This window comes from Macaca fascicularis, chromosome 14 (genome assembly GCF_037993035.2).
Source record: "Macaca fascicularis isolate 582-1 chromosome 14, T2T-MFA8v1.1".
NCBI classification, from domain to species: Eukaryota; Metazoa; Chordata; class Mammalia; order Primates; family Cercopithecidae; genus Macaca; species Macaca fascicularis.
The window spans coordinates 72,189,483-72,202,766 of NC_088388.1; the positions used below are offsets into that span (position 1 = coordinate 72,189,483).

The following is a 13,284-nucleotide window of genomic DNA, read 5'->3' on the forward strand; positions in this document are numbered from 1 at the left end:
CACCTGGAGCTTGGCCTTCAGGGTAACAGACGGGCTTGCCCGGCCCCTTGGTGAACCCAGGCCTGCCCCACTATGTAGGAGTACCACCTGATTATTACTCTCATTGGTCCAAGTCAATAGAATGACCACCTTTAAGTTAGGTGCCCACTCCTGGTCCAGTCAGCTGTGAGCAAGAATGGGACAGGGTCATATAGAAGAAAACACGGCTGCCCAGGTGGTGAGGGTTGGGATGGAACAGTTTCTGTCAAAAGGAGTAGATTGGCTTCGTCTCTTCAGGCTGCTTTAACAAAAATACCGTAGACTGGGCAATTCATAAATAAGAGGAATGTATTGCTCACAGTTCAGGAGGCTGGGAAGGCCAAGATGAGGGTGCCAGCAGAACTGCAAGGGGCCTGTGCCTCACAGAGGGTGCCTTCTATGTGTCCTCACTTGGTGGAAGGGGTGAACAAGCTCCTTCAGGCCCCTTTATCAGGGCACAAATCTCATTTCACAGTGGTTCCCCCCTCATGACCAGGTCACCTCCCAAAGGTCCGTCTCTTTTTTTTTTTTTTTTTTTTTTTGAGACGGAGTCTCACTGTGTTGCCAAGCCGGAGTGCAGTGGCGTGATCTCGGCTTACTGCAACCTCCGCCTCCCAGGTTCAAGCAATTCCCCTGCCTTACCCTCCCAAGTAGCTGGGACTACAGGGGTGCGCCACCACGCCTGGTTAATTTTTTTTTTTTTTTTTTTTTTTGTATTTTAGTAGAGACAGGGTTTCACCACATTGGCCAGGATGGTCTCGATCTCCTGACCTCGTGATCCACCCACCTCGGCCTCCCAAAGTGCTAGGATTACAGGTGTGAGCCACCGCGCCCGGCCAGGTCTGCCTCTTAATACCAACACACTCAGGATTCGATTTCAACTTGTGAGTGTTGCGGGGACACAAATATTCAGGTAACAGCAGAGCTGTTCCCAGCCTCGACTTGGCAGGAAAGACCACTGCCATCCACCTGGCACACACTCTTCTTCCCGTAGACGTGGTGAGACAGCCTCCCTGTCCAGCGTGACTCCATCTTACAGTTACAAAGCGTGCCCTCCCCTCCTCAGCAGGCTGCCTCTCACCCCCATGGGGTTCCTGGTCACAGGGCCACTTCAGACAGGACTTGCCAGTCTCAGGATCCATGTCTTTAGTGCTGTCATGACCCGTCCAGGGACGCCTTACCATTCTGTAACCTGTGGCCCAAATACTAAATTTATATACACCAATAACACACTCTATAAACTAGATCAGAGAAAAACAGGAAAAGAAACTCATTTAGGAAAAAGCAAAAAGAAACTTCTTTTCCCTTGATTTCAAGACACATGTGTCCTGGCCCAAGGGTGGAGGGACAGCTCCATGTATGGACCACTGGTCCACAGTGTGCATCCCAAGCCTTGGGTTGAGGGTGGCAGGGCATCTGCAGGACCAGTCACTTGGCAGTGTTCAGGTATGGGATAGGACCACAGAAATCCAGGGCATCGTGCACTGCCCCCTCCTTTGTGGGGCGATGAGTGTCTTGGTCAGCACATTTGACTGCCTGGGGCTCTGTCTGCTGTGCCCGGGCTCCCATGGCAGGCTGCAGCGCCGCAGCAGTTCTGTGTCAGCCGGAGCCTGCGTATCGCAGAGCCAGCCACCATTTCATACTCCGTGCTCTCCCGGGAATTCTCCGTGGGCCTGACATCCTGCACGACATGGCTCTGAATCAGGCCCAGTCCCCAGCTCACAGGCCTGGGGTTCCTCTGGGAGCTGCCTATTAACTTTTTCCCCAAGAGTTTGGGGTTTCTATGCTCTCGGTTTGTCAGGCCTCTCCCCAGGCCCAGCTGCAGGCTGTGCAGTGAGGGAAGGAGAGTCTGTCCCAGCCTGACCTTGTCTGTCTCTGTATCTGTCCACGGCCTTCCTCTCTCCCCCCTAGGGGCATCCCAAGCCACCAATCGGGAGAACATCCAGAAGGCCATCAGTCGCCTTGATGAAGACCTCACCACCCTGGGCCAAATGAGCAAGCTCTCTGAGAGCCTCGGTTTCCCCCACCAGGTCTGTGCTCTCTACCCAAGGCTGGGGAGCCAGGGGGTGGGAGGCTTCTGACCCTATCTCAGAGATAGACAGCCCTGACATTTGCCTGGGGGAAGAGACGTTCCTTTCCCTCATCTGAAGGCAAAAATTGCAGCCTCCCTGCATATGGGGGAAGTAACATGTTCCAGGTCTGAGGGTGGAGACATAGCTGCATCCCCATCCGAGGGTGACAGAGGGCCCATCCCCCATCTGTCAAAGGAATCCAGGCCACCTCTTGGTCTGAGGGAGGAGACAATCCCACTTGCTGTCTGAGGAGAGAGGCAGGTCTCCACACATTCTCAAGGGCAGGCGCAGGCTGTGGTGAGATGCTGGGGCCTGAAGCCTGGGCCCTCTTCCCCACAGAGCCTGGACGATGCACTGCGGGACCTCTCAGCTGCCATGCACCGGGACCTGTCAGAGAAGCAGGCACTGTGCTACGCGCTTTCCTTCCCGCCAACCAAGCTGGAGCTGTGCACCACTCGGCCCGAGGGCACTGACTCCTACATCTTTGAGTTCCCTCACCCTGATGCCCGCCTTGGTTTTGAACAGGCCTTTGATGAGGCCAAGAGGAAGCTGGGTAAGCCAAGGCACATGCTGGCCCTCTCCTCCTAGAGCCTCCAGGAAGGAGGCCAGAAGCATTTCACAGCTGTCTGTGACTTCAGGAGCCAGAACCACAGTGCCCTGTGCTCCAGCTCCACCTGGTGGGGAGGGGGGCTTCTGCAGTGAAACATCAGACTAAATAATAGCTGTGGCCTCCCTGACAGGGAGGGGATTCCATGGATAGGGTCTCACTGTCTGCTGGACCTGCCCCATAGTGGGCACCGATAGCCAGGACCCTCCATACCCTCCCTACACATACTCTGAGCAGGGCTAGATCAGGGAAAGCTATTGATCATGGTTCATGGCTTAGAAGATCCATAGAAACCTCTGGGTCTAACCCCAAGACAATACACCTGGGAAAAGATTGAGGCCAGGAGCGACTGCCTTATTCTAGTGTGGCTTGGATCAGGCCTCCTCCTAGAGAGACCCTGAGGGGCAGGGGAGGAAGGGGAATGGGGCAGGGGCAGGACCAGGGTGAGATAGATGCTGTGCTAAGCAGGGTCTGTCTGTCCATCCATCTCCACTGCAGCATCCAGCAAAAGCTGTCTAGACCCTGAGTTCCTGAAGGCCATCCCCATCATGAAAACCCGCAGTGGCATGCAGGTATGTCTGCATCTGGGTCACGTGGGTGCACGTTTTCAAAGCCAGCAGGTGTTCATGAATTTTTATTTTGTGTATGACATTGTGTACATACCTTGAACATTACTATTGCTCCTTATGTCTTGGAAAATTCAGCTCTCTGTACGTGTGTGGGTGCTATATATGTATTACATGTATACATGTATATGGGTATGCTTCGTGCATATGAACAAAGGCTATATAAATGACGGGAAGTTGCTTCATTTATGTGCTTGTATGAGGTTGCATACATATGTACAGAGGTTACCAGCATCACATTTTTTCTATGCATGTATCCATGATTATATCCAGGGATATGTGTGTGTACATGTAGGCATGATGCCCGTATCCCATAGGCATGAGTACATTTGATGTGTAGAGGGTCACATGGGCAAGGCACGGTGGCTTACGTCTGTAATTCCAGTACTTTGTGAGGCCAAGTTAGGAGGATCACATGAACCCAAAAGTTCAAGACCAGGCTATGCAAGACCCTATCTCTACAAAAAATTTAAAAGTTATCCACGTTTAGTAGCGCGCCCCTGTGGTCCCAGTTACTCAGGAGGCTGAGGTGGGAGGATTGCTTGCGCCCTGGAGGTCAAAGCTGCAGTGAGTCATGAACCTACCACTGCACTCCAGCCTGGGAGACAGAGCAGAAACCAAAAACCTATCGCAAAAAAAAAAAAAAAGGGGTCCTGTGCCACGTGTATGTGTACGCGTGTGTAGAGGGGTGTATAGCGCATCCATACACACCCATGCAGGCCTGCCTCCCTCCATTCTGCCCGGGTTTCCCAGGAGTGGGGAATGCTGGCAGCAGTTCTGCCATTCACCTTCTCCTGTCCATTGGCGCCTCCTGCAGTTCTCCTGCGCGGCTCCCACCCTGAACAGCTGCCTGGAGCCCTCGCCTGAAGTGTGGGTCTGCAACAGCGACGGCTACGTGGGCCAGGTGTGCCTGCTGAGCCTGCGCGCCGAGCCGGACGTGGAGGCCTGCATCGCCGTCTGTTCCGCCCGCATCCTCTGCATCGGGGCGGTGCCCGGGCTGCAGCGTCGCTGCCACCGGTGAGGCCTGGGCTGCGGGATGGGCTGCACCGCGGGCCTGGGAGACCCAACCCCTGTCCCAGCACACGCTGAGGTCGCACCGGCGTGGTTGTGGGCGGGGCCTGGCGAGTGTGGGCGGGGTTGGTGGGCGTGTCCGCTAGCGGGGCCCTGTCTGGCTCGTAGCTGCTCTCATACTCACTCTCTTTTCTCGCAGGGAGCCTCCTCCGTCGCTGAGGAGTCCTTCAGAGACGGCACCGGAGCCCGCCGGGCCGGAGCTGGACGTCGAGGCCGCCGCGGACGAGGAAGCAGCGACGCTCGCGGAGCCTGGGCCACAGCCCTGCCTTCACATCTCCATTGCAGGCTCGGGCTTGGAGATGACGCCGGGCCTCGCCGAGGGTGACCCCCGCCCAGAGCTGGTGCCCTTTGACAGTGACTCTGATGATGAGTCTTCGCCCAGCCCCTCGGGGACGCTGCAGAGCCAGGCCAGCCGGTCCACCATCTCCTCCAGCTTTGGCAGTGAGCTTTGGCTATCTCCTCCAACTTGGCGCTGGCAGGCAGGGTGGACTGCTCGGAGAAGGGGGCGAGGAGGGATCAGTGTAGGGCAAAGGCATGGCGTCAGACCTCAGGATGTTAGCACACAGAGCAATGAGGGCAGGGGATGTGACACTGAGGATCCAGAGGACAGTGGGACAGTCAGGCGGGATCATGAAGACCCTGGAGCACTCAGCTAAGGAAGATGGGGTGGGGACCCACAGTGTGGCCACTGGGTCCAAGGGGGCCAGACGAGATCAAAGATTCTGTAGTGCTGAGCTGTCGGTGAGCAGAGCAGCAGGCTGGAGCAGATGCAGAGGCCTCGAGGATGGGGAGGAACATCTTCGAGAGGCCCTCTGGAGGGGCATGGCCAGGAGGGATGCATGGCCTAGAAAGATACCAGGTCCCAAGCCTGGCAGAGGGGGATGGAGCCAGAGACCTTTGTCTCCCTCAGATGAGGAGACCCCGAGTTCCAAGGAGGCCACAGCAGAGACCACCAGCTCAGAGGAGGAGCAGGAGCCAGGCTTCCTGCCACTGTCTGGCTCCTTTGGGCCTGGCGGTCCCTGCAGCACCAGCCCAATGGATGGGAGAGCCCTTCGCCGCTCCAGCCGCGGCTCCTTCACCCGGGGCAGCCTTGAGGACCTGCTGAGTGTTGACCCTGAGGCCTACCAGAGCTCCGTGTGGCTGGGCACTGAGGATGGCTGGTAGGGACAGGGGAGGGACTAGGGATACAGTGCCAGAACTCTGAGCTCCTTGCTCTGGAAATCATGTGGTCCCCTGGAGCTGAGGCAGGAGGGCTTTGGGTCACACCTCAGGGGTACTGCTAACCAGGGATGTCGGTGGGTCTGACAATCCCAGGGAGGCTGTGGGACCTCCGTACCTCGGGCAGGCACCCAGCATTGAAGACATGGTGCTGTGGGCAAAGAGGTGGAGGGATGACTCCAGGGGCTGGTGTGCCCCAAGCATTTGTCCCAGGTGCACACCCCGATCCACAGTGTCCACGTGTACCAGTCCTCCGACAGCATCCGTGACCGCAGGAACAGCATGAAGCTCCAGCACGCAGCCTCTGTGACCTGCATCTTGTAAGGCCCCAGGGTGGCCCTTCCTGTCTAGACTCTTCTCTGCCACACGTGCAGGCCTCCTTCTGTTCACCTGGGCCCCGTGCTCTACTGTCCCTCCTCTCTGTGGAGGCTTTGGAAGCCAGAGGCCTGGCCCCAGGCTAGCTGTGCCTCTTACACACTGTGTGAGCTCGGGAAAGTCACTCCCTTTTCTTAGCCTCAGGCAACCCCCACCTGGAGAACAATAGGTGGGAAGAGGTGGCCTCTTGGGAGCCATACCCATTCTATCTGTGGTTCCCCTGGTCCTGGGTAACCCACTTTGGCTGCCTGAACTCCCTTCCTCCTTCCTCTTTTCCCTACCCAGGTATCTGAATAACCAGGTGTTTGTGTCTCTGGCCAATGGAGACCTTGTGGTTTACCAAAGGGAAGCAGGTGAGTATCTGCTCTCCCCCACACCCTGCCCCTATCCCCTTACTGGTGTTGGGGCTGTCTCCTGGAGATATGGCTGTGGGCAACTCCCAGGCCCTCTCTGGGCCTTGGTGTCCTTGGTTATAAAGGGGAATGCTAACATCTCATTTCAGGGGAGACTGAGGCTCAAATTTAGAACTGGAGTGAATTTCCTGTTTTCTTTACCCCACTCCAGGCCATTTCTGGGACCCCCAGAACTTCAAATCAGTGACCTTGGGCGCCCAGGGGAGCCCCATCACCAAGATGGTGTCTGTGGGTGGGCGGCTGTGGTGTGGCTGCCAGAACCGAGTCCTTGTCCTGAGTCCTGACACGCTGCAGCTGGAGGTAGCAGGGGGTGGGGGGGATGGAATTGGTACCGTGGGATGAGCTGGGTCCGTGTGAGAGGGAGACGGAGACCATGGTGGGAGCATAAGCAGCATCCAGCAGAGGGCTAGGGCCTTCCTCTGACCACAGAGTGACGCTGGCCAGTCCCTGTCCTCCTTCGATCCTCATTTCTTCTCTAGCTGATGAGGAATACAGTAAGTGTCCCATATATATTAGGAATCTTATTCATCCTCCTGCCCACTCTATCTCTCAACTCAGGTTTTAGGGTCCTTTGGGGATAGGACAGGAGTCCTTCCTGATGTCAACATCCATTAGCATTAGACTCTGGCATTTAGTGCTGCACATGTCACTTGCACACATGTCAGAAGTATCCAGGGGCAACGGGTTCCCTTAATTTCCCTCTCACTTATTCCATTGTTGGCTGGGCAGGAGTCCAAAGCCCTGGGTTCAGGCCCCAGCTCTGTGACTGACTTGCTGTGTGACCTTTCCCTTCTAGGCTTCAGCTTCCCCACCTGTCCAGGGGGAGGCCAGTGACTGATTTTAAAATCCTTTAAGCATTGAAGTTCTCTGATCCTTAAATCACTCAAGTTTAATGGGGAAAGAGCACCTCCATTGTAATTCCTGAGAATTAAGTTGGGAGGCGCTGGTGAAACCAAGCTTTGAAAGGTTAATCAGACCAAGGACCAAACGCTAGTGTGAGTTGTAAGGGATGGACACTGGCAAAGCTCCAGGCTAGGGTGGGCCAAGGGAGGCAGGCCTGCAGTGACCCATCTTCTCCCTGCCTTCCCTAGCACACGTTTTACGTGGGTCAGGATTCAAGCCGCAGCGTGGCTTGCATGGTGGACTCCAGCCTGGGTGTGTGGGTGACGTTGAAAGGTAGCGCCCACGTGTGTCTCTACCATCCAGACACCTTTGAGCAGCTGGCAGAAGTAGACGTTACCCCTCCTGTGCACAGGATGCTGGCAGGTACTGAGCTCAAACTACCACAGCACCCTCCTTGGAGCCTTTCTGCCCGATCGTAGAGGAGGCTGAGGCTGAGCCAGGGCCCGAATTTGGCCCCAGCTGTGGTCTGTCTCCCACCCCAGGCTCGGATGCCATCATCCGGCAGCACAAGGCTGCCTGTCTGCGAATCACAGCGCTGCTGGTGTGTGAGGAGCTGCTGTGGGTGGGCACCAGTGCTGGTGTTGTCCTCACCATGCCCACCTCGCCCAGTACTGTCAGCTGCCCACGGGCACCACTCAGCCCCACAGGCCTTGGCCAGGGACACACCGGCCACGTCCGCTTCTTGGCCACAGTCCAGCTGCCAGATGGCTTCAACCTGCTCTGCCCAACCCCACCACCTGCCCCAGACACAGGTGGGTCAGTGCATCATACCCCAAGCCAGGGATCATGGACTTCCCACTATCCTGCCAGAAGAGCTTTTGAGAGGGAGGAAAAGTGTCAAATAGAGCTGGAGGTGGCATATATGACAGGAAATAGGCCATGGAAGTCCCCAAATGAAATCTAGGATAGTGTATATGTGTGTGTGTATTTGTGTGTGCACCTGCGTGTGTTGTGTGTATATAAAGGTCTGGCCAGAGAAATGTCATGGGAGACAGGGAGGGAACTATAACCTAAGAGGTAGAATATGTCACAAATAGAATATGTATATAGGAAATATGTCCTGTTGTATATATTTCCTATATACACCAGGAAATAGCACAGGACTAGAAATGATATATAGGGCAGGAAGTGGAATCAGAAAGTGATGCACAGAGCAGGAAATAGAAATAGCAACAGAAAACAACATAGAATGGCACTAGCACAGAAAATGGACTGAGAATTAGAAAGTGAAACAGCAGGGCATCAGGCGCGGTGGCTCACACCTTTGGGAGGACGAGATGGGAGGATTGCTTGAGCCCAGGAGTTCAAGACCAGCCTGGGCAACATGGTGAGACACCATCTCTACAAAAAATACAAAAAACAGCCAGGTGTGGTGGCACACACCTGTGGTTCCAGCTGCTCAGGAGGCTGAGCCCAGGGAAGTCGAGGCTGCAGTCAGCAGAGATTGGGCCACTGCACTCCAGCCTGGGTGACAGAGTGATACCCTGTCTCAAAAAAATAAAAATATGGCCAGGCGTGGTGGCTGACACCTGTAATCCCAGCACTTTGAGAAGTTGAAGGGGGTGGATCATCTGAGGTCAGGAGTTCGAGACCAGCCTGGCCAACATGGTGAAACCCCATCTCTACTAAAACTACAAAAACTAGCTGAGTGTGGTGGCGGGCGCCTATAATCCCAGCTACTCGGGAGGCTGGGGCAGTGAGGCAGAGGTTGCAGTGAGCCAAGAGTGTGCCATTACACTCCAACCTGGGCGACAAGAGCGAAATTCCGTCTCAAAAAAAAAGTGAAACATCAGGAAATGAGGTACATCAGGAGGTCACAACCAGAAAAGTTTTGCTTTGGCAGGACAAGAAATGATATTCCCAAGAGGAAGTGGCCATGGAAGTCAGGAAGCAGTAAAGCCTCGGGTCAGGAGTTGTCTGGGTTCGCAGAAGATTTAAGCTACCTGGGAAAGGGCTGTTGGAAGTAGGAGGCTTATTTAATGCAAGGACATTGCATGCAGTAATCAAGAGAGAAAGTGGCGTCTTACAGGGCACTTACATTGTAAAAAGAAAAAAAAAGTGGTGTCACCTTGGGAAGTTATGTCACTCCTGACTAGAGATTACAGATAGGACATAAGAAGTCTGGCTGCCAAGAAGCGGGCATTCTTTCTAAATAACTTCCTAGCTAACAGAAAGTGGGATTCCACCATAGGAAGTGTGCACATCTTCCTTCCTATCTTCTGGGGTATGGGAATTCAGGCCCCGATGGGACACTGAAGCCTCCATTCGCCCCCAGGCTGACAGATCCTCCCCTCTGCCCCCAGGCCCTGAGAAGCTGCCATCACTGGAGCACCGGGACTCCCCTCGGCACCGAGGCCCCGCCTCAGCCAGGCCTAAAATGCTGGTTATCAGTGGAGGTGATGGCTATGAGGACTTCCGACTCAGCAGTGGGGGCGGCAGCAGCAGTGAGACTGTGGGCCGAGACGACAGCACAAACCACCTCCTCCTGTGGAGGGTGTGACCCTGTCTGCTGTGGCCCAGGACTCGCTCGCCCACCTGCCCTCGGCCTGCTTGCCTCTTCCTAGCCCACATGCAGACTTTGACCAGGAGTGTCCGGCCAGGGGCACACGTGTGTCTGCGTGGGCTCTGCCTTGTCTTCACAGAAGCATTCCTGATAGAACACCCACTGACCAGCCAGGCCATGGCTTCTCCCAACCCTCTGGCTGCCTCCGTGCTCCCAGTCATGATCTGGTGGGGGACATGTGGGCTGACCAGGACCTCTGACCCTGGAGCTTCTACCAAAGACACAGCCGGGTCTGGACCCCATGGGGCTGGGGAGGGCCGTGTGCAATATTTGGAGGGTTTTCTAGAGGGCAGCAGGAAGGCTGGGGAATTCCCCATGTACAGTATTTATGTTCCTTTTTAGATGTGTACCTTCCCAAGTACTTATTTATGCAGTGACCTGGTGACCTGGGGTGGGGGTGACTTGAGGAAATGACATGAGGAAAAGAAACCTATTCCTGCCCTGGGGACAACCCTGGGACTCTAACCAAGCCTTCCTGGAGAAACCCACATGCCCCTGAGCCCCATTCCATTCATACAGGCACATGTACGCACACTGCATGTCCAAGGCGCTAAGCATTGCCCATTGACGTAAACTTTCCAGGGCCCGCCTGATTGGGTTGCCCTCAGTCCTCTAGATCAAGATGCTGACTATTAGGGGGCAGTGATTGCCATCTGGGGACCTGCTAGGCTTTGTCATTTCCCAGTTTGTTGGTGGTGCCTTTAGTGGTTCCCTAATTTGGGAACACTGATGGGGCCTTGGACAGGGCTTTCTCTCAGGTAGGAGAAATGGGCCCGTGATCTCCTCACAGTCGCCCCCAGTCCTTGGCCCTGCTTCCCTGTGTCTCATGCACTGGCACATATGGTCACCTTGGAGGGCAGACCTAGGAGCCCCTCACTCTGACCACTGAATCCATCTCCACACCCCTCCTGCCAAGGGAAGCCCCTTCAGGAAGGACCCCCCAAAGCTGAAGGGCTGAATGTAGCCTCTTCAATAGAGAAGGCTTCCACTTGAGAGCAGCCTCTGCCTGACCCCCTGGAATGCAGGGAGCCACTCTGACCCTCAGCCCCCTCGCTTCTTCAGCTAAAACTCCAAAGGTTTGGTTTCAGATGGGGTTTGTTTTGTTCTGTTTGGTTTTGGTTTTCTTTGGGGTGGGTGGGTCATTGTGTTCTTAGATTATGTTTCTCTTGCTACCAAACAGTCATGTATTAACTCTCTTTGGATGATGAAGTTTAAAGAGTCAATAAATAGAAACACCAGATGACTGCATTGGTGGCCACAGTGGCCTTCTGTCAGCAACCTCAGGGCTCAGTCTCCCTGGCCACATGGGCCTTCCGACGTCCACACACTTGAGAAGAAGAGAGGCCTTGGAGACCCAGAAGAGTGCTGGACAGCGAGGTTGCCACGATTTGCTGTGTTACCCTGGGCAGGTGTCTGGGCTGCAGTTTCCTCATCAGGAAAATAAAGGGGTTGTACTAGTCCAGTGCTTTGTAACCAGGGTTACATGGTAGAATCCTTGCAGATGACATGTAGATGTGGAAACATGATACATAAATTATTTACGTATTAATCAAGACCTTCTGAGTCAGTGGGCCTGGACGGAGCTTGGGAATCTGAAGCTCCAGATAAAGAGCCAGGCCTCCCTACAGCTCCTCCAGGAAACAATGTTCTCCAGCAAAGCCTCACAGCTGGAGAACCCTGATGAAGGCCAAGGCCCTGCTCCAACCCTCCGAAGGCTATGGAGCAGGGGTAGAATCCAAGTCTGTCTGATTTCTGGTCTGAAGAGGTCTGTCATTAAATCAGACACAAGAACACATAGGCCCAGCAACATGGGGCCATGCTGTGCAAGGACAAAAAGCCCTCCACACCAGAGTGCACCTGCAGAACTCGTGGCCATCACTAGAAAAGAGTACATCATGCCTCAGCTCTGCCACACGCATGAACATTTATTTCCAGCCTAAATGACTGACTTTTGAGTCAGTCCCTGAAGGGGCATGCAAGCTCATGCTCTGCAAACTGGCAGCACACCTTTCAGGGGTCTGCTGGGTCCTCAACACCACAGGACGGACATGGACCATCTCCCTGCAGCATCATTTTACTGGGGCTATCTGGGGAGGAAGGGATTCTATTAATAAGCACAGATATATTATGGAGTAGGAGGCATCATTCATGTGGAATTTATAATGAAACAAAGCATTAGAAGGAACACAGGCTTTGAAGCTGGACAGACCTTGTTTGAGATCTTAACTTTGCCACTAACTAGCTATGTGCCTTTGGGCAAGTTGTATCCCCTCTGAGCCTCCATTTCCTCACCTGTGAAATGAGGCTAATGATCCCTTCCCGCACAGGACTGCTGCTTGGCGTGCACAGGTCTTTGGATTGCAAGTAAGAGATTCATTGTGCCTGTGAACTAGAAGAGTGCTTATTAGTGAAGACGTGAACTGGCAGCAAGGAGCTGTCGTCACAGGGCATAGTGGTCCAGACATCAGAGCTGCATCTTAGGACATCTGGCCTCTCCACTTGAGTCGCCAGTGCCTCCCACACTGCCAGTCAGTTGCTGTTCCACTGCTTTCCAGCTTCTCCTACCTCAGGGGCTCTGCCTCCTCCACTCAGAGGCCCCTGGGCAGACTTCAGTTTTAGCACAAGATACCCAAGGCCAGATCCTCACCACTTCCCCGACTCAAGTGCCTCAGTAAGAATGGGCTTGGCCCAGCCCACTGTTACTTAGAGGGCCACATTCCAGGGCACTGGCCAGCCTGTGGACAGCCCAGACCCCGTCAGCTGTGGGCAGGGAGGCCCTGGAATGAGTGTCAGACCCCAGGCTCCCGGCCCAGGGGAGGCTCCTGGAAGGATTAGCTCCTCCGAAGCAGTGGTTCTCAGCCTGGGATGTGCATTATAATCATGAGGGCCCAGGCCAATCCCAAACCAACTAAATCTGAACTCTGAGGGTGGGACCCAGGTGTCTATATGTTTTTTAGAAACCTTTAGTTGAAATATAACATTTATACAAAAAAGGACACAAATCATTAGTGTGCAGCGTGATGGGTATTCATAAAGTGAACACACCCAGGTCAAGGAACAGAAAATCTCATCACCCCAGAAGCTCTCCTTAGACCTCCTTCTTGTCTACCCTTCAAGGGTAACCACCACCCCGGCTTCTGACACCATGATCTACCAGCCAAGGTAGAGAACTACTGCTTTAAAGGGTATGAGTATGGTTAGCCACTGGAGTGGGGGAAAGTGGGGCTTGGGTTTGATGTTAAGAGGGAACACCAGCCTGGCCAACATGGAGAAACCCCATCTCTACAAAAAATACAAAAGTTAGCCAGGTGTGGTGGCATGCATCTGTGGTCATAGCTACTTGAGAGGCTAGGGCAGAGAATTGCTTTAATCCAGGAAGCCAAGGTTGCAGTGAGCCGAGATTACACCATAACACTCC

The 13,284-nt window shown here is 54.4% G+C and overlaps 1 protein-coding gene across 6 annotated transcripts in view; it reads left to right on the plus strand.

Annotated features, from left to right (window-relative positions):
* The window catches only part of ARHGEF17 (Rho guanine nucleotide exchange factor 17), a 61,163-nt gene extending 50,049 nt beyond the window's left edge, over positions 1-11,114 (plus strand). For 3 of the 6 annotated variants that reach the window (XM_005579032.5, XM_045371339.3, XM_074014671.1), the window contains 12 exons: positions 1,930-2,048; positions 2,430-2,643; positions 3,196-3,269; positions 4,141-4,340; positions 4,534-4,835; positions 5,305-5,554; positions 5,846-5,932; positions 6,273-6,340; positions 6,552-6,700; positions 7,492-7,666; positions 7,786-8,055; positions 9,607-11,114. In XM_005579032.5, coding sequence (XP_005579089.3) covers positions 1,930-2,048; positions 2,430-2,643; positions 3,196-3,269; positions 4,141-4,340; positions 4,534-4,835; positions 5,305-5,554; positions 5,846-5,932; positions 6,273-6,340; positions 6,552-6,700; positions 7,492-7,666; positions 7,786-8,055; positions 9,607-9,803 — 2,105 coding nt within the window. In that variant the 3' untranslated portion in view covers positions 9,804-11,114. Of the gene's footprint in view, positions 1-740; positions 1,276-1,929; positions 2,049-2,429; positions 2,644-3,195; positions 3,270-4,140; positions 4,341-4,533; positions 4,836-5,304; positions 5,555-5,845; positions 5,933-6,272; positions 6,341-6,551; positions 6,701-7,491; positions 7,667-7,785; positions 8,056-9,606 lie in introns of those variants that run through there. The other 3 variants (XM_005579034.5, XM_074014673.1, XM_074014670.1) reach the window with 2 other exon arrangements.
* The last annotated feature ends 2,170 nt before the right edge of the window (positions 11,115-13,284 follow it).